General features: G+C 33.6%; 1 protein-coding gene across 1 annotated transcript in view; it reads left to right on the top strand.

Annotated features, from left to right (window-relative positions):
• LOC131068772 (IAA-amino acid hydrolase ILR1-like 1) overlaps positions 1 to 12,589 on the top strand; it is a 42,594-nt gene extending 30,005 nt beyond the window's left edge. The window contains exons 4-5 of the mRNA XM_058004035.2: positions 11,549 to 11,677; positions 11,958 to 12,589. Of these exons, the coding sequence (XP_057860018.2) occupies positions 11,549 to 11,677; positions 11,958 to 12,344 (516 nt within the window). The 3' untranslated portion in view covers positions 12,345 to 12,589. The remainder of the gene's footprint in view (positions 1 to 11,548; positions 11,678 to 11,957) is intronic.
• The last annotated feature ends 7,364 nt before the right edge of the window (positions 12,590 to 19,953 follow it).

The following is a 19,953-nucleotide window of genomic DNA, read 5'->3' as shown; positions in this document are numbered from 1 at the left end:
ATTACTGATTTAAAATATAAATCTGACTATCTTCTTTTGTATGGCAGGTGAGAGGAGCATTTATTAATTTTGATGTCCTTTCTCACAAATGCCATTTGATATATATATAGCAAGCTGGGTACAATCAAGCAATGCCTTGACCGGTCATGACTGATCAAGACATTACTTGATCGTGCCCCTTTGCTAACTAATAACAAACGGTGTATATTAACAATTGATGCCAACCGGTATATGTTTATCTTAACAACCGATAACTATCGGTGTATGCTTAACTTTAACAGTCCGAAAGCAATCAGTGCTTCTTTACTTTGCCACCCGATATTAATCGGTGCACATATAACCCGATATTAATCGGTGTCAGTTTATATTAGCACCCGATACTAATCAGTGTTTGGTTAATTCGATAATCATTTGTTTACTATTAAATATGTTAACCGATATAAATCGGATTGCATTGGTTAGCCCGATTTAGTAATCGGTGAACACAAATAATGCTGTGGGATGATTATCGATATTAAGCATTTGATTGAAGTAAGTATATTAATTATATACAAATGAAGAATGGTTATCAAGTGAAGGATTAATTTCTTGAAGGTTTTTATCATAATTATCGATAGGATAAGTGATTGAATGAGAGACTTCATTTATCTCTCATTCAATCATTTATCTTACCGAAGCTATCATGCATTAACAAAGATGACAACAACAATAATGAATCTAAAACCATGCAAGCCTTGAGAAGCGATATGATGCGGATGGTGAAAGAATTAAAGGTAGAAAAAGAAACTGGTAGAGAGAACGAAGAGTTATGATGCATAGAATGCAAAGATGAAGGTCACAAAAAACAATTGCCCTAGAAAAATATTTTGTGATATTTGTTGGGTTGTGAGCCATTCAATCAAAGAGTAACCTTACAATTTGATGAGTAGGAGCATGTAAGTGCTCTCCACACAAGGAGAATAGTTCACCCCACCTAGCACTCCACAAAAGATGCATAATAATGCATTGCTAGGAAGCTACCAAAATCAAGAATGGGACATCGAATTTGGATACAATAACTCTAAAGGTTGTCCCATTGTACAATGTTGACAATGCTATAAAATGGGCACATTTTGCAAGAAACTACAAAAGGAATGCTATGGGATTACTATGCAAACAGTGCAGAACTAGAGACTATGAAGATGCTGAATGTTTAAAGAAGGCGGCTAGTATCAACATGATTGATGTAGAAAGGCATAATGAAGTATCGGCCTTGCTTGAGCCCAAGAAAAGAAGGCTATGTACTTAGATCCATATACAAAAAATGAAAGACTTCTTGAAGCAAGAATTGAAATGGAGAATGCTATGGCTAATGAACGATGCCTCTCAAATGCAAATGCAATTATGGTAACAAATCAATTACAATTTGGTACAAATATTACAAGGCAAGTACTTCAAACTACCATACTAGTTAAAGTAGTGGATTTGTTACAAAGCATTCCTAAACTTTGAAATGTTATGATCAATAATATATGTAGAAAGAATGAGACATTACATGATATGGCCCAATTATAATATAGAGAGAATGAAGATCTAATAACCTAATCTCCATTGCCAGGAGACCAAGTGACCAATCCTTTGTTATCAAAAGCTAACATAGCAAAGAACTGATGGTCGTGCACATTTATATCGTTGGAAGGAATTTCACTAATGCAATTGCTGATGGTGATTCTGCTGTGAACATACTCCTAAAGACACTTGGAGAAGTGTGGGCAAGCTAACCATTTGGCCTCTAACTTTTCAACTAGTGGGTGTTGATCAGCAAGATATCAAAGTGCTTGGAGTTTTCATGGTCCAAAAGATAATCATTGGAACTCAAAATGTTTTATAAATTTTTGTGGCAATCTCATTACCAAAAAAACCTTACGATGCATTGTTGGGTCGAATTTGGTTGGTAGCAGCAAGAACCAACCACAACTGAAAAATAATGCTCCATTGAAAACAATGGCCAGGAATATGTAATTGATTTGAAAAACCAAGCAATAATTGAGGAAGCAACTTCCATGGATTCCTTAGATTCATCAGATTCAGACTTTGAAGAAGTTTGGATAGAAAAGAAAGATCAAGGTTCAGTGGAGCCAAATGCCAAATGAATTTTGGAATTGCAGTGATGTTTGAAAGATAGAACGGATTCTCATTGTGGCTTGTTTCATTGGTAAATGGAGGACTGTGAAGTATTTCGATCTAATTTTAATTTATTAAAGCCATGAAGATCAGTGGAGAAAAGTCATTGAAAAACAATGTTGAAGAGTTGGATAGCTTATGCATGTTGGACACAGTACAAGATTTGTAAAAGTTGGTTGTTTTGGTTCTAGCAGAGGCATCCAATCCACGAAAAAATTCAAAATTAATGAAGGTACATCTTAAAATAATAATGTTAAAAAAATTTGACTTGGAGCATTCAAATATTTTTTTGTGATAATAAATGTTAGAAAGGACCATACTCATGTTGCATATTTTGACATGACATTGAAGTTAGATCAGAACATATATCATAGGAAATTTACAAAAAAATACGATATTGTAGGTCAAACAAAAAAAAGGAAAAAAGTTATTGCAAGTCAAAATGGAAAATAAAAAGTGGGGATCCACATAAAAAATAGAAAAATAATAATAAAAGTTAAAGCTTGTGTTGGGTTAAAAAGACAAATATTAGAAAATTATATATTAAAGATCCTCTTATGTCATCATACAACCCTCCTCTCCTATTAATGTTCATACCATACTACTAGTAGATAATATCTACAATAAATTTAAAACATCTGGTTTCTCCACCATACGACCTCCATTCATTGATGATGTATGATTTTTTTTCTACGTCTGTCATACATCTTCTCTCTTCTACCTCTTCCATATGATCTCCCTCATTGCACTCTACCATATGTCCAGAGTTGAATCGTTTTCATTGTACAACTAACGATAGTCCTCATATGATATGGTCATCAGACACAATCAGCCCCTCTTGATGGAAATTTCGCTATATGATTTGTAAGTTTTTTCAATCAACTATAATCTTTTCTTGCCATATGGCTTGTGTGTTTTTCTGTTAATACTGTATGACCTGTTCATGTTGTCCTTATCGTATGATCTACTGTTGGTATATGAATAGCTTAAACTTTCAATGCTTTAGTTTATATTTTCTAGGATGCAAACCATTTAGTTGTATGGTCATTATGGGCTACTATTTGTTCTTTTATAATTGGCTCTTCTTCAAAATTTCAAATGGGCAGAAAGAGAATCATTTCTACAAGTTGGTGAATTGGATGAAAGCACATTCATGGAGTATGGGGATCCTTAACAAAGATTTTTTGATGAGGCTTTCTTTCCAATACCTACAATACTAATTGGAAAAACGTCCAATTGGTTTGAAGCCTTTCTAGACTCCAATATACTTTCAAATGGGATTCCTTGTTGGTTTGGTCCTGTTGATGTGTATTTTGTACACGACCAAACACAAAATAAAATACCCAGAGGTACCTTATCCTCTCTTGAGTAAAGCTCCCGAATGTTGAAGATATCGCAGAAGGATCAATCGGAGAAGCTTCAAGGTTCTTGTATGTAGGTTCTCTACTCGTGGATAAGCTCTTTGTGGTATGATGTGATTTTGCTGGAATCACAAGGGGACTTACACTTGATGACCTGAACGTCTAATTTGCTGGAATCACAAGTCCTATTCACTAACTGGAAGACAAACAAATGGCAAAAGATGCAGGGTTCAGGAAGTCTACTCTACTATCTAGGATGCGAGAAGATGGATGAATGACTAGGTGGAGTCCTACTGGGCTGGGTCTCACCATCAGGTTGATCAATTCAACACCAACTCAATGCGATCTTCTAAGGGATGCTTCCAATATGTTCAAATCGTACACCATCTAACAATGATCACCATTCAAGATAATGCATGAACAATAGACGTGTAACGACTTAAGATTAAGCTCATTTTATGCCAGTTGACCACGCAGGGCGCACTTACCATCAGTAAGAGGCTAGTGGTATGGACTAGGCAGATTCCACACAGGTGCATTCAACAATTTTCTTCACTCAATCTAATCATCTATCATAAAAAATGAAGATTCAACAAGAGACCGTGCACATTGCAAAGAAACAACATATTCCACCATATCTTCAATGAAAAGAAGTCTTTACAATTAAGGCAACAATGTCTTGCCTTCTCTTCTTAATCTACTCTAATTGCTATTCTACTATTCTGGCCTCTATTACTAACTATTAACTATTAGCTATTATTCACTAACTATTAGCCTTTACAAATGAGGAGCTAGGGCTTATATAGTGCCCACAATACAATTCAATGGCTTAGATCAATTTGAGATCAATGGCCGAGATTTTATAATGAAAACCCTAATTAGGGTTTGTTACAACAAACTTAATTCTGACCAATGAAATAATTGCATTATTTGGACACATGTCTTCTCTGGAATATTCGACCAATGGATAGCCGGGGTAGGTACATCAAAGTTGGTGCCATCTCCCATGAGTCAGGTACATTGAATCTGGACATGCTGAGGTGGACCGATCCGACTGGAGGAGTGATGACTGGGATGCCACCTTGTCTGACACTTGTAACTTGGTAGATATTCAATTTGATGTTGCTGAGAAGCTAGCTTTAATTAACTCTTCTGAAACTGTCTGCTTCTTCAACGAACCCTTGCTTTAACTTCCTTTGTCTTCGATGTGCAGGATGGATGGTGTACCTTTCCTTCGAATGCTGGACTGGAAGAGGTCGTCCTTGATGATGCTAGGCTGGAGAAGGCCGTCCTTGATGATGCTGGGCTGGAGAAGGCCATCCTTGATGATGCCGGACTGGAGAAGGTCGTCCTTGTCTTGGTCTGGTCCTGTGGAGGTTGTCATTTGATACCTACACAAAAGCTTAAAGTTAGGGTTTGAGCATAATATCTTAAGGTATAGGATTCAAGACCTTTCAAGGAAATAACTAAATATTAATTTGAAAATGATGATAAATCTAAGAATTATGAATTTTCAAATTAAATTAAAATCAGATTGTACAAGACTTAAATTAAATTAAAATCAGATTGTACAAGACTTACATTTTCCAAAGGATTACTATGGAAAATCCAACTAAATTTTGAATAAAAATTTCAAGAATCTGATTCTTCATACCTCTTCCTTGAATTTTTAGCTATCAACCTTGGAAAATGAATGAAGGGAGATGAGAATTTGCTGGACAAGGACGTTTGATCTGAATTTCAGGTCCTCCTTTGGATGAATTAAGCTTCAATCAGCCTTCAAAAAGAATTTCGCCTTCAACTAGCTTCTCAAAATCTGGAAATTCGCCTTAAAACACCTTCCAAAATCTGGAAATTATCCTCCAACTTGCTCAATTTCGCACCTCCAAATCTGCTCTTCAAGTTCGCGTGAGAGATAATGAAAGAATGATTTGAATTTGTTAAAATACACCTCCCTTATATAGGGCACTCACCTTGATTTCCCTCAAGGCCGACTTGGCAAATAGGGAATAAAATAAAATAAAACTCCTCTCAAAGGATGGCCGACTTGTTTGTAAAGGCACAATAATGATTTTTGAGCGCTCAAGCATAATTTTTAATTTTTTAAATTAATTCCAAAGCTCAAAAGTGGATTTTTTCATTTATTTCAAGGCCTAAAAATTAATTAATCAAATTATGAATGCCTTAATTTATGCGAACTTGTTTTAGTCTTCCAAATGTCTTCTAATAGGCAAATTTAGTGAAAGACTATAGGCTAGTTTAGGGAATGTTAAAGCTTGATTAAGGCTTGATGAATCTTCATTTTCCTTAAGAATTAAAATATTCAAAGTGATAGAGGCTTAAATTATTTCAAGGCTTATTTGAACCTCTCATCTACGCTTGTTTGCTTCATGAATAAAAATCTTCACAACCTAGGTTTGCCATCACAATTTTGCAATTTGCCTTCAACTTAGCCTAAACAAGGTGAATAATAGGTGTTTTCAAGGATTTCGCCCTGGACCCTTTGGAAGGGTCAGGAGCGATTTTTCTAATTAAGACTTGAGTACCTTGTTTTCTTGACTCCAAAATCTTCCGGAAGGCGAGCTCATGTTTGTTTTGACCCAATCAAAGTCTTGCATTTCAAATTTTAGCATTTCACATGAGTAAATTAGGTGAAAAATGTGAATTTCGCCCTGGACCCTTTGGAAGGGTCAGGAGCGATTTTCTTTGCTTGGGCTTACTCCTCCTCCATTTTATCTTGAATCCACCTCTCAAGGCTAGGAAATAGTCCTCTTCTTTCACCCAATCCAAGTTTGATTTGTTTTTGCAAGGCAAAATAAGGGATTTTAGGATTTTCGCTCTGGACCCTTTGGAAGGGTCAAGAGCGAAAATCTTCCCCTGACCTAGAATCATCACTTTTGGAAGCCAACATCAACTCAAAGGTGGTCTCAAGGGCAATTTCTACCTTGGTCTAGTCTTGTCTTAGCATAAACTTGAAAGGAATACATAGGTTTTAGGATTTTCGCTCTGGACCCTTTGGAAGGGTCAGGAGTGAAAATCAGGTTTTAGGGCAATTTTCCCATCCTTTCATCTTCAAATCACCTCCAAGGCATAGAACATCTTGCCTCACTCCTCTCCAAGTCATGAAAACCAAAATCATGTCCTAAATTGCAAGGAAAAAGGAGAATTTAGAAATTTCGCTCTGGACCCTTTGGAAGGGTCAAGAGCGAAATTTTCATTAGGCTTCAAAACTTTCCTTCTTAGCAACCAAAATCCACTCTAAGGCAAACCAAATGCCTTCTCACACCCTTGTCTAAGTTTAGTTTTGTCCAAAATTTGGAAGAAAAGATGACTCTGAGGATTTTCGCTCTGGACCCTTTGGAAGGGTCAGGAGCGAAAATCTCTTCTAGGCTCAATTCCTTCATCTTTCATGATTTCTTGCAACTTCAAGTCACTCCCAGGGGCAATTCCTTCTTGATTTTACCTTATCCCACACTTGACTTAGCAAAACTTTGATAGCAAAAAGAAGTTTTGAGAAAATTCGCTCTGGACCCTTTTGGAAGGGTTAGGAGCGAAATTCTCAATCTTGACCAAAAATCTTCATTTTATCAACTTGAAACTTATTTGCAAGGTAGGATTTCATGTTTCACTATGCTAGGAATAAAGTTTCATGTCCAAGAAAGGCTAAAAATAGGTTTACAAGGAATTTCGCTCTGGACCCTTTGGAAGGGTCAGGAGCGAAATTTCCTTTCCTAGCCAGAATCCTTCATTTTCACAACTTCTAAACATGCCCAAGGATTTCAATATGTTCATTCTTCCTTTCATCATGTCTTGGACACCTCAATTTGACCAAACCAAGCAAGAAATGTCTCTTATAGAGATTTTCGCTCTGGACCCTTTGGAAGGGTCAGGAGCGAAAATCTCATTCTAGGCTAGATTACTCACTTTTCAAACTTCAAACCACTTCAAGAAGCAAACTTAGATCATTTTCCACCCGAGGAAGAAGGTTTCAAGGTCAAACAAGGTAGCAAATGAGGTTTATGATGAATTTCACTCTGGACCCTTTGGAAGGGTCAGGAGCGAAATTCTCCATTTGGCCAAAATCTTGTTCTTCAAAATCAATCAAACTCCCTCTGAAGGCAAAACATACCCATTCATCTCCCATCAAGCCAATGCCTAGCCAAAATAAGGAGGAAAACAAGAGTTATAAAGATTTTCGCTCTGGACCCTTTGGAAGGGTTAGGAGCGAAATTCCTAATCTTGGCTAAGATCCTGACTTCATTTTCACATTTCTTCACTCAAACAAGCGCATTTTCCTTCATTCAAGCCTGGGAATGCGTTAGTTCTAGGTTTTGGTCAAAGTAGAATGTCTTATGGAGAATTTCACTCTGGACCCTTTGGAAGGGTCAGCAGCGAAATTCGCTTTGGACCCTTTGGAAGGGTCAGGAGCGAAATTTGACTTTTTGAACTCTCCGTCAGGATCATTTTATGGAATATAACATTTAAGTATAAGTGACATTTCTTATACTTTAAGTTATATTCCATATATACTTTCAGGATGTTTGAGAGTGGTTTCGGACCTCCAAGAGTTATATTGCAAAATCTAGTTTTTGGAGGATTCTTCAGTTTTCCAGACTTCATCAAATTTCAGGATCAGGACATTCCAGACTTAGCCAAATTTCAAGATCAGAGCATTCCAGACTTAGCCAAATTTCAGGGCATTTGAAGATCAGGATGACATTCCAGACTTCATCACTCACCAACTCGACCTAACTCAAACCTTCAAGGATGATACCCACTCACAAAGCAAGACACAATTAGCAACAAGAGCAAAACCAAGCCCTAAAGAAGACTCTCAAAGAAACCCTAATTCTGGGGCACCTGCTGACTCTCTTGGCTCAAGCAAAGCCTACCATCCTATTGATCCCCTAACGACACTCAAAATGCAAAGGCTAACAGACAAACCCTAAACACCTAGAAAGCAAACCCCAGAAAGCAAAAAAAGTAGGGGTCCCCATTTGTAATGGGGCGATGTGTGAATACGTCACAACAGGTCCTTAGGCATAGTTTCTTAAAATATATGGGCATTGGTGAAGCATTCTCCTTACATTGGCATGTGTTCTGGATGTGTTGGTTCTATTTATGCTTTGCATGTAGTTCCAATTTTCTTCGTTAGTTGTTTGCTAGTGGGAAGCATGAACATCAAGGTTTGACATCATCTACAATTTAGTTTCACATTTGTAAAACCTTGCCTAATGTTACTTAATATTTACTTGTTTTCTTTGTTGTTTGGAAGATGACTTTTCTTTTGGGGGTGGGTTGCCAGGGCTAGGAGATGATATAGTCAACATACAATTATGTTTTTCTCATATGATTATATCCAACTATATATTAATCATTTGTTGACTTTCAGGTAGTTATAGGAGTCAGCCAGTAGACTCGTGTTCTACTTGACAACATCGAGTCATTTAAAAAGCCTTTGTGTAGTCAAGAAAAGTAGTCTAGCACTTGGTTGACCATCTCTAGACTAGTTCTATAATAACTTCATGTGTGAACAAAGATATACATTAATCTATCTCATATGCATTGTTATTTCTGTCATTAATTCAAGTATTAGTTCTATTATATGGTAGAGCAGCAAACACTGACCCTTCTCCCTCCTTTTCTCAGAGAGTGCTACCAGAACCCTTGGATTTTGGTTTTTGCCAAAATTGAGTGGTTTGGTGTTACCCACCTCTTGATTTAACTTTACTACCACTTTGTGAAAGCAAGAGGTTCAAGCAAAAATCAACCTTATGCCTCTCCCATCCATTATTACAAGAGAGTGCTGTTAGATGTGAGATCAAGTTTTACTTTTCCAAAATTGAAGGCATTGTTTAAGAAAGCAGGTTGAGACATCAAATGGCATCTTCATCACGTATACATGAAAGAGGCAACACAAGCAAAACACAAGAAGAAAAAATCTATATTTAACCATCACACGAATTTAATTCTTTTCATATCAATGTCTATACTACAGTCAAATCCTTTGTGAATTGATCTAAAATTTTGTAAGAAGAGCCTTATGAGAAGACTACCAATATCCCCAGTGGTATATAACATCATCCAAACTTTAGAGGGAGTTGCTCACCTAATGCTTCCTCAACCAACTATTCTTACTAATTCTCACTGTGCCACAAGGCTTGTTAAATAAAAAAGAGATTGGTGGTTAACTTAGTAAACTTTTCTACCCTGAGGTCTGTTAATCAGAAACTTCAAAATCCTATATTGCAGTCTCCTCATAACTCAATAAAACAAGCGAATGTACAATTCAAGAGAAAGAAACTTTGAAAGAATAGTATATAACATAAGCACAAGAGATATGAGACTACATGCCTACACCTTGAGAAAACATTTTAGGCCTTGGGAAAAAGGCACGTATGCACTGATAAGGGTCCATATTCAGTGGTATGGAATTTGGTGTATCCATCAGTTAAGGTGTCATGTCTGTGATAGAAGTCATTAAGTCCTTAACCATCATACATATACACCTTACTGCCTTGTATTTATATATCCATTGGACACGAGCATACAAGTTGGTCATTAGGGTGTATGTATCATTTTTAGCTTACAACCATGCCTTATGAATTCATGAACACAAAACATTAGGAATAATAGAATCAGAAAAACAATTTAAAACAACTAACAATTACATTAAGAATCAAGACTCAAGGGTACAAAGCAAATCAAGGGCCAAATTAGTCAAGTTTCTTACAAGGCCCATCCAAGATTGGAATCATGTATAGTAATGAACAACTGATTCCTTACTATCTTCAAACAGAATTATACATGGTTTGAATCTTTCCAGACTGCAGAAATAAACCATAAAAAAATTCAGCATCCCTTATACAAATCCAATTGATAGAAGTCTAAAAGCTTTTTCAAATCAATCACTGGCCTTTATAGGATTGGTGCCACATCTGTTTGATAACTTTACATGTAGAGCTTTTCAGTAAGATGTTAAAGTTATGACCAACTGAATATGAATTCCTTTGGAGGGATTTTTCTTTTAGTTTAATACATTACCACGCATCAAGTAGGCGCACTCTTCTGCTGGCAGACTCTATGTTGGCTTTTTAACCAGTTTGTCTACACACGTGATAACATAGATCAAAGTAGTTTTGTTTTGTAACTTCCTAAATGGCTTCTGATCCTCCAGTAGGATTCTTTTCAAATTTGAAACACATAAAAACGAGTTCTCTCAATAAATCATAGAAGTTAATATTTTGTAGAGAAATTAAAAGGAAATTATAGTCCCTTATTCCAAATCCTAAGCTAAAAGAAAAGCAGCAAGTGAAAAATCCTATCACATATCTAACTAAAGCAAGGCTAATAAACCCATGTATAGTTTCATTCAAGTCCCACTATTCACCTTAAAGAGAAGTTTGTGCTGAAGTTGTTCTTAAAGAAGGCCTGAACTCAAAACCGATGAGTAGCGACCAAGATTGAAACATGCTAAACTCTATACTTTTGGAAACAGAAATGGTTAATATGTGCTATATTCATGAGATGGATATGCTGTAACCATAAGCATTGCTCCCCACTGTTATTTTGCAATGGGTATTAGAAAATAAATGGGGCTCATCTCTACAATTGCTTTCCATTTGTTGATAACCTGAACAATCTAATTATATATTTCACTGCAACAAAAGATACAAGATCCCCACTTAGATTTCCACCATTGCCAAGTACATTTTCTAGGGAAGATCTGTGTCAAGCTGCCTCTTGCATGCTTTGCGAAAGTAACTTAGTTCACTGATTTCAGTATCCACTATTACACATATGAAGTGGCTTGATTTGAGTAGTTTGCTACTTGTAGGAACCATGCCATGAAATGTACATTACACATTCCTATTCATGAAATAGAGCAACATTATATTAGATTCCTCTGGTGTGGTTCAAGAAATATGGCAGTTAAGTTTCGCAAAGTTGTGAGATTTGATAATTAGAAAGCTAGATTGGAACTTAAGAATAACTTTTAATTGAATTTGTGTTCCATGTTACAGGTAGTATCTGTCGCTGCATTTAATGGAGGTGGTGCACTCAATGTTATTCCGGATTCTGTTACTATTGGTGGTACATTTCGGGCTTTCTCAAATGATAGCTTTTACAAACTCAGACAGAGAATAGAAGAGGTGTGTGCTCATGATATCACTCTCAAAAACAATGTATAGAATCCTACAAGTCTATGTCTGTATTTTGTTGCGACTAGCTTTGGAAGACCTGTCCAAAATGGTTATTTTGTGCAATATCTTATTGTTTCCTCGTTTTTACAGATCAGCAATGATGCAGTGATGCTGAAATATGCTAATGAATATATGTTTAGTGAATAATTTGATTTCCAAATTTGGCTCAAGCTTCAATAATTTCTTTATTTCATTCCTAATATGGACCTGATCGATTTTGTGATAACAGGTTATTTTAGGACAGGCTGCTGTCCATAGGTGCACTGCAGTTGTAGATTTCTTTGAAAAGGAAGATCAATTTTATCCTCCAACTGTCAACGACAAAAGAATGAACAATCATGTATTCAGAGTTGCTGCTGATATTGTAGGTCCGCAGAATATAAAGTTAGTGGCCCCAATGATGGGAGCAGAAGACTTTGCTTTCTACACAGAAGTTATTCCTGCTGCATTCTTTTATATAGGAATGAGGAATGAGACAATTGGATCAATTCATTCAGGACATTCCCCTTACTTTATGATTGATGAAAATGTTCTCCCAATTGGTGCTGCAATGCATGCTGCAATAGCGGAAAGATACCTTAATGAACATAAAACAAGGACAAAACAGTTTAGCTAGTCCAATGGAATCATGTTTAATGCCATTTTGTATAGTTTTTTCTCTAAATGAAAGGTGGATCTTAGAGATGCTGTTTCTGAGTTCCAACTACAGAAACTAGTGCACCAATCTGTTTTCACATTTTATAGGATGTGTGCAAGTTCATAACTGGTTTGAAACTCCAGATTGATATAGATTAAATATCTTTTAGTAATCTGAGATAATTCACCCGAGGAAAAAATTCTTCTTCTTGGTAACTAATTTCATATTGAACTGTTAAATGTTATTCTGAAGTCTCAGATTATGGTCAGTTTGTCAGTTACCATTTGTAGTTATCCAATACAGGCTATAATTGAAGAATGTATAGTTTCAGCTGTCTGGATTCACTTTCCCAATGAAGTTTACTATTTGGGCTACCTTGTATGTTTTCTAAAATTGTTTTTCTTACCAAGCTGATTATGTATAGCAAATGCAATGAATAGATAGCAGAAAGTACAATGGTCACAGCCTGTGGAGATGCTTTTTTGCAAATTGGAATGGATGGAGTCTTATCATCTGATCCAATGATTTAGTTCTATTAAAAACCACAAACAAGTACAGCACATATGGACATAAATCTTGATATACTAAATCTGGGATTGAATTATATTCATGAGACAAATTAAGAAATATACTTGAAACTATTTTGCAAGCGTTTAGGTTCAGTTATCCAATTATTGCAAAAAACTTACTTTGTATCACCACCCCTGTTATTCCTAAAATTTGTACCCCTCCTTTTTCAGTAATTTTACCTCTTGATCCGTTCAATGCAGTTTTGTCATGCTTGGAGACTTCTAAGTTACTGAATCATGGGGTTTTCCGGGCGATTCTGGGTAAGAAACGTAGCGGAACCGGATTCTGAAACGAATCTCCTGTGGATACATCCAGGGTTCACATTTTTAGATGCCGAAATGTTTCTGAAATGTTTAGTGATTCGAGTTTGAGCTTTTTGATATTCTTAAGACCTACAGTGCTGATTAGTGAACTCAAAACTTATCTGTCATTAGATTCTACTTTGATCTTTTTGATATTGAAAACTGAATTTAAATTAGTATGTTATGTTTCAAAATTTGAAATTTGTAATGGTTTGACATTCTAAACTTAATTCTATTTTTTAGCTACATATATATATATATATATATATATATATATATATATATATATATTCTAGATACATACAATAAATGTACCGAAAACATATCCAACCCCCAAAACAATTTCTGCCATACCGGCATTTCGTACACACGTACCCATACCCAATTCAGCAACTTAGCTTGGAGTTTGTTAATTCTTTCTTATGCTTTGTTCAGGTAGTTTAAGTGCTTGTTTGAGATTTTTTGTTGCTTGGATGACCAATTCACTGATTTGCTTGAAATGTTATCGTTCGTCTTTGACTATAATCAATTTTTGGTGCCATGGCTACTCTGTTAGTTTTGTTTAACATAGGATAAACATGTAGATTGGGTTTAGAACAAGATGCTAGACTGGGATTTGTTAAATGGATGGATTGTCACCACGGATTTAGTTTGCATATCAAATATACAAAATTTTACCCTCAACGAAGTCGATACCTTTATTCTCTTTTCTCCCTTGTTAAATTTCATGTGTGGTGAGATTTTAGGATCAAATAGGTAGTGTAAAAGTAATGTTTGAAGAGCAGTGCAAAGTTCTTAATCACACTGCTATGGAAACCTAAGACTTTTAAAAGGCGAATAATTTGAGCTTAACTATTTGGCTTTAGTATTTCTATTTGATAATTTGACAATGGGTAAGGCAAATGGTTTGTGTATGTGAAAGAGATCCATGGAAACCAAAAGGTGAATAATTTGAGCTTAACTATTTGGCTTTAGTATTTCTATTTGATAATTTGACAATGGGTAAGGCAAATGGTTTGTGTATGTGAAAAGAGATCCATGGAAACCAAAAGGTGAATAATTTGAGCTTAACTATTTGACTTTAGTATTTCTATTTGATAATTTGACAATGGGTAAGGTAAATGGTTTGTGTATGTGAAATGAGATCTTTGGCAGATTTTAAATAATATTCTATAGACTAATATGGTTTTAATTTTCAACTGATAATAATTCATCAAACATAGTGGCAAGTTTCATACGGAATAACCCATGGTGGTTGGTTGTTTCTATCAAAGTCAAACTATATCATTTGATATGTTTTCAAGCCATTAGAATATTCACCCAGCGTTTAATGCCCCTCATTTCAAATTGGTGTTGGCAGCATATGGTTAAGTGTGCAAATGCATTTTTTGGATCTAAATTGATATTTAAGGTATCATTTGCTAGCAACCTAACATTTTTGGATGTGGCAGGGCCTATTAAATAACATATGGGAGTAGAGGAAGGTAAAAACGTGCTTATCAAGGAAAGCAGACAGGCAATGTGTAAGGTATATATCTGTTCTAGTGAGCTGGAGAAGTATCAAAGTCATCTCATTCAACCCATTCAATATATCTGCTGAATTTTTGAAATATTAGTTGCCAAGAAATAAATTTGTATCTTTAACAACATGAAATTTTCAGAGTACATGATAGTAACGTGATGATATTTCTAGATTTTAACTGTGTGATAATTTTTTAAATCAATGTTTTGGATCATACTCCATGATCCATCATCAGGATGAGTTGTCAAGTCAAAGAACAATGTAGCCTTTGTTTACTTACAATCAGTTGCTCAACAATGATGTGACCTTTGCTTACTTGAAACGAAACCATTCACTTATTATTATGATAGAAAGCTTTTTGGGCATGCTAGTATACTTTTAACATAGCAAAAGCTTATGTGACAACATATAACACAATAGTGCACTAATTTTTAACTGCCATAATCTTTTTTATTTATGATGCAAGTTAAGGTCATTATAGAGTTATTAGAAAATTGAAATTGACAAGGATGTGATAGCTTATAGTTTGAAATATCTCACATTTAATACCTCAAAATTGGCAAAGCTTGTTTGAAAAGCCAACAAACCTTGAAATCCTAAGCTATAATTTTATTCTTGGCAACTAAAGCCATAAGTAGATGTAACTTGGCAATTTCAAGGTGGATAGTGGTTTCCTTTTGTTTGAGCTTAAAATGTAGGAACCAGTGATTCAATTAAAGTTGGTATCTAGAGTCTCCATCTTCAATTTATGGCATTTGAGCTTAGAGGAACTTCAGTCCTTCACTCCATTATCAGAGCATTTTAAAGATCTTTGGGCTTAGTTGTGTAGAAATTATTTCTTTGATGGGTGTAGCTTATAATCTATCTCAGCATTTGCCTCACTCTAACGGAGTGGAAAAGAGGTAAAGCTTGTTTTCTGTGTTCAGTTACTGTCTCATGTTGCCTTGATGAGACTCATTCATTTTCCCTATTTGGAGTCTACTGAAGACACAATTTATGTTTTAACCTTTATCAGTCTAGTTTGATGCTTTATATGGTATGGTTATAGTAGCTTTGAATATGTTAAATGTGATATTGTGTTTGAGTTTATGTCCATTTGGTCTTAGATATTAAAATCCTCTAAAGTCTCTCTAATTTTGGGTGAAATAATTTGTTGGGCAGCTTTTACACTCTAAAATAGTTTAGAGGGTCTTTAGTCATCTGAGCATTTATAAAGTAGTTTTATCTTTTTTTTTTCATCTTTGCTAGAGTTTCTTGTCCATATGAGTTTTGATGACGAAGGTCTTGTAAATTTGAAGAAGTTTTGGTATATATTGTAATTTCTTGTTAGTTTTTACAGTCAAAGTCTTCTATATGTTGCCATTGCTGTCTTTTGCTATTTTTTCTTACATCTATAAGAAATAAATCAACTTGCCTTGCCATTTTATTTGATGACAAAGTTATTTTAATTTTGAAGTTTGGAAAATATTGTAATTTCTAGTCATTTTTTACAACCAAACCTCTTCTATGTGCTACCATTGTTGTCTTTTGCTACTTTGGCTTAACTTTGTAAGAATTGTCTGCTTTGTCGACCTGTTTTGGAATTTATCTTAATTAAACTATATATTTTATGATGATGTGTTCCATGTTTTAATGTATTGAGTTGTAAATCAATTAAAAGAGAGATTGGGGAGTTGTAAACACATGTTTTCAGTTTGTTATATATGTAGAATGATTTCCTTATTGAAATACCATATCAAATGCTTCACTTTAAATAGGTGCATATCAATTAAATGATGTTGCTGAAGCCAATCAGTTATTTTTAGTTTCGTTGATTTGGGTTTGTCAAAATTCATATTACATGAAAGGATATAATTGAAAGGTAAAGTAAATGTTCATTACAGTATTGAATGATGATATACACTATTGAAAATTGATGAAAAAATTAACTATATGGTGAAAATATCAGTAAGCAATAATTTTCCTTCTTGACAATTATGTAATATACTCAAGAAGAATCAACAATTTAATCAGAGTGGATAATGTGATGAACATCGTTTTAATTGAAACATATGTAATTCAATTTGTACTTGACCATAAAAACCTCTCAAGTTAGTTGAAGAAGACATTTGAAGGAATTGATAAATAATTTTATGATCATAAATTGTTTCCCTCCCTGTACATGCCAATAATTAATATTTTTCTAAGTTATATTTTTGTAAACATAAATTATGATGATTCTTGATGGCATAAAATTATGCTTATTTGATCTTGTTTCAGCTTCATATGATATTTGAAATGCGGAGATGAAAGTGTTCAAAGTGTTTGATATTTTCTATGACATTGTGGAGAAGATATAATTTCATTTATTAGAGATATGATATAGTGGAAGATGTTTTAGTATGGACAAATGAGAGTTATTTTTTATCAATGCAATTAGTGTTTAAATGATGGTGAACATTTATATTTCCCTCAACACTTAGTGCAAATTATAGGTAGAACTTAGTATATTGATATTTTCTATGACATTGTGGAGAAGATATAATTTCATTTATTAGAGAAATGATATAGTGGAAGATGTTTTAGTATGGACAAATGAGAGTTATTTTTTATCAATGCAATTGGTGTTTAAATGATGGTGAACATTTATATTTCCCTCAACACTTAGTGCAAATTATAGGTAGAACTTAGTATAAAATATAGGTAGAATGGGTCCCCCATTCATAGAATTATTTATTGACATACCTTTTTATTTTCAAGTGATATTTCTCCACAAGTGTACATAATATTTAAGTAGTTATTTAAGATATTTTATAAAATAATGTATATATAAGTCACATAAGTTAATATTGTTATAAAAAATACCTTATAAAGTGTGACTTGAGTTACTTTCAAAGTTTTGAGTTAGTTTTAAAATGTACGCAACTCAATTAATTTTTTTCTTTTAAAGATATTTAAGATTTGAACTTAAGGATAATATATAGGTACAATTGCAATTTGTTACCATCTTGAAATATTTTTATATGAGATGGATTATCTTGAGTTAGGAAAATTATATATAGGAGGTTTATAATGATATAGTTTTGAGGAATTAAGCATCTACTCTTGTGAATCAAGATAATTACTTATTAGTCATCAATCAATTCAATTATTTGATATTACTTAATTTTTGTAATTGCTAATTGTATAATGTTATGGCTCTATGTAGCAGCAATCATAGTTTTCCTTCCAATAGAAATGATTACATTCAAAGCGTAACAATTTGTTGTAGTTTACTTATATTCTACTTTATATTTTCAAATATGGCTTGTAATGACATTCTTATATTCTTTAGGGCTTTGCTAAATTATAAACTTGTTTATTGGTTTTTAAATAACATTTAGTTAGTATTTTGGTCTCAAATGAATTTCTTTTTTTTTGCACTTTATAATGGTTGCCTATTGTAACAATAGTATCCTCTATTTATTGAATTAGATTCATTTTTGTGTTCTTAATTCAATTGTGCACTTTATTTTTAAGTTTAGTTTGTTTCTTTTTTGACATCAATCATAATAAGCAAATTATATTAGCTTACTATCTTAAATTTTAGTTATTCCATTTATGTTGTTTTAAGTAGTAATTTGTGTCAGATATTTTAGATAACAACATAGTTAATTACTTTTTTTTTGACAAAGCACTAATTTTGCGCATGGGCAATGTAATTTAAATAAAGAAAGGTCTCTTATAATTTAAAGTGCAAAGTATGATTGACTTGAAATCTTCCAAACTTTGTAGGTTGACACACACAACAAACATGCTCATAGTTTTTTCTTTATTATTGCACCAATGTAGTTCTTTAGCTTAAGGTGTCCCTCGTGATTAGACTAGAAAGATTTTGATGCAACTTTTACAATAAGCAAAAATATTGATTCATTGACCGAGTACACTTTTTTTTTATATTGAACAAAACTATTAAATAAATAATACAATAGAGGATGCACTTTTTTATGTAAACAAAAATGACAACTTTTCTAAGATTTTTTTCTTAGATCAAGTTCATCTTATAGAGATTTGTCTCTCACAACCAATGAGCATCATAGTTGCTTGATTGTTTGATGAAACACCACTAGTCACTTGATCTCATATTGAATGGTCCTAGAGGGAAAAAAATGTCAATGAATTTGATGAAACGATTAATTGTTTTGGCCTATAATTTTTTTAAAGAAAGTGGGTTCCAAAGTTCAAGTATCAAATACTTCTATTCAAAGTGTTACATTTTAAAAACTATTCAAAAAACTGGTAATGAATTGGTTATCATTATGCAACAATTTCAAAATTTTAAAAACTATTCAAAATTTTCTTCTTCACAAACCAAGGATTTCAATGCTTTGAAATGTACAATTAAAGTTGCATAATGCTACAATAGTGGGTTACAAACTTTGTACATCCTAATTTTCACTTGAAATCACAAATTTTTTAGAAAATATAATGATTTAAGCGTAGATAGGTTCCATTTGAAGGAACTAATTGAAGAGGGTTAGATCAATCCCTTATATCAAAGCCCCTTGGACAAAACTCCTCTAGTCATAAAACACACCTACAATGAAGTCTCCTTGGCACCTATCAAAATGCTAACAAAAAACTACTTTTACTTTACCTTTTGGGAGGACAAAAAAATTCATTTAGAAGTTACATTGTGTAAGTATGTAGTCCTTATTATAAGCTTTCCAAAAAATATAATTTTGAATATATTCAATTTCATTAATAAATTTATTTATTTATTTATTTATTGTGAATGTAAGTTTTTCATCAAACATTAAGGTCTTCTTTTCACATGTGAAAAAATAGGAAAATAGAAAAAAGATTTGTAAAAAATATCTTTTCCCTAGGTATTGATATCTTCATTTAAACACAAAAAGAAGAAGTTAATTTAAATGTATACAAAAAAGTTATGCATGATGACATACACCTCTATCCAAATTACAGTTTCTATAACTTCAAAAATTAACTTTAAAAACATATGCAAGAAAAAACCATGAAAAAATATCCATACACTAGATATTGGTGTGACAAATCTATATTTTAAAAATTAGACTTTTATTCTTTCTATAAAAATTTTAATGCACGACGACATAAATGCCACTTCTAAAAAATGTTGATTACTATTAAAAATAAGTTATTAAAAGTTACGTAAAAATATGCATAGATTATTTCTAATGTCAATCTATTTTACAAT

This window comes from Cryptomeria japonica, chromosome 11 (genome assembly GCF_030272615.1).
Source record: "Cryptomeria japonica chromosome 11, Sugi_1.0, whole genome shotgun sequence".
Taxonomy (NCBI): domain Eukaryota; kingdom Viridiplantae; phylum Streptophyta; class Pinopsida; order Cupressales; family Cupressaceae; genus Cryptomeria; species Cryptomeria japonica.
This window is presented reverse-complemented; position numbering and strand designations above follow the sequence as displayed.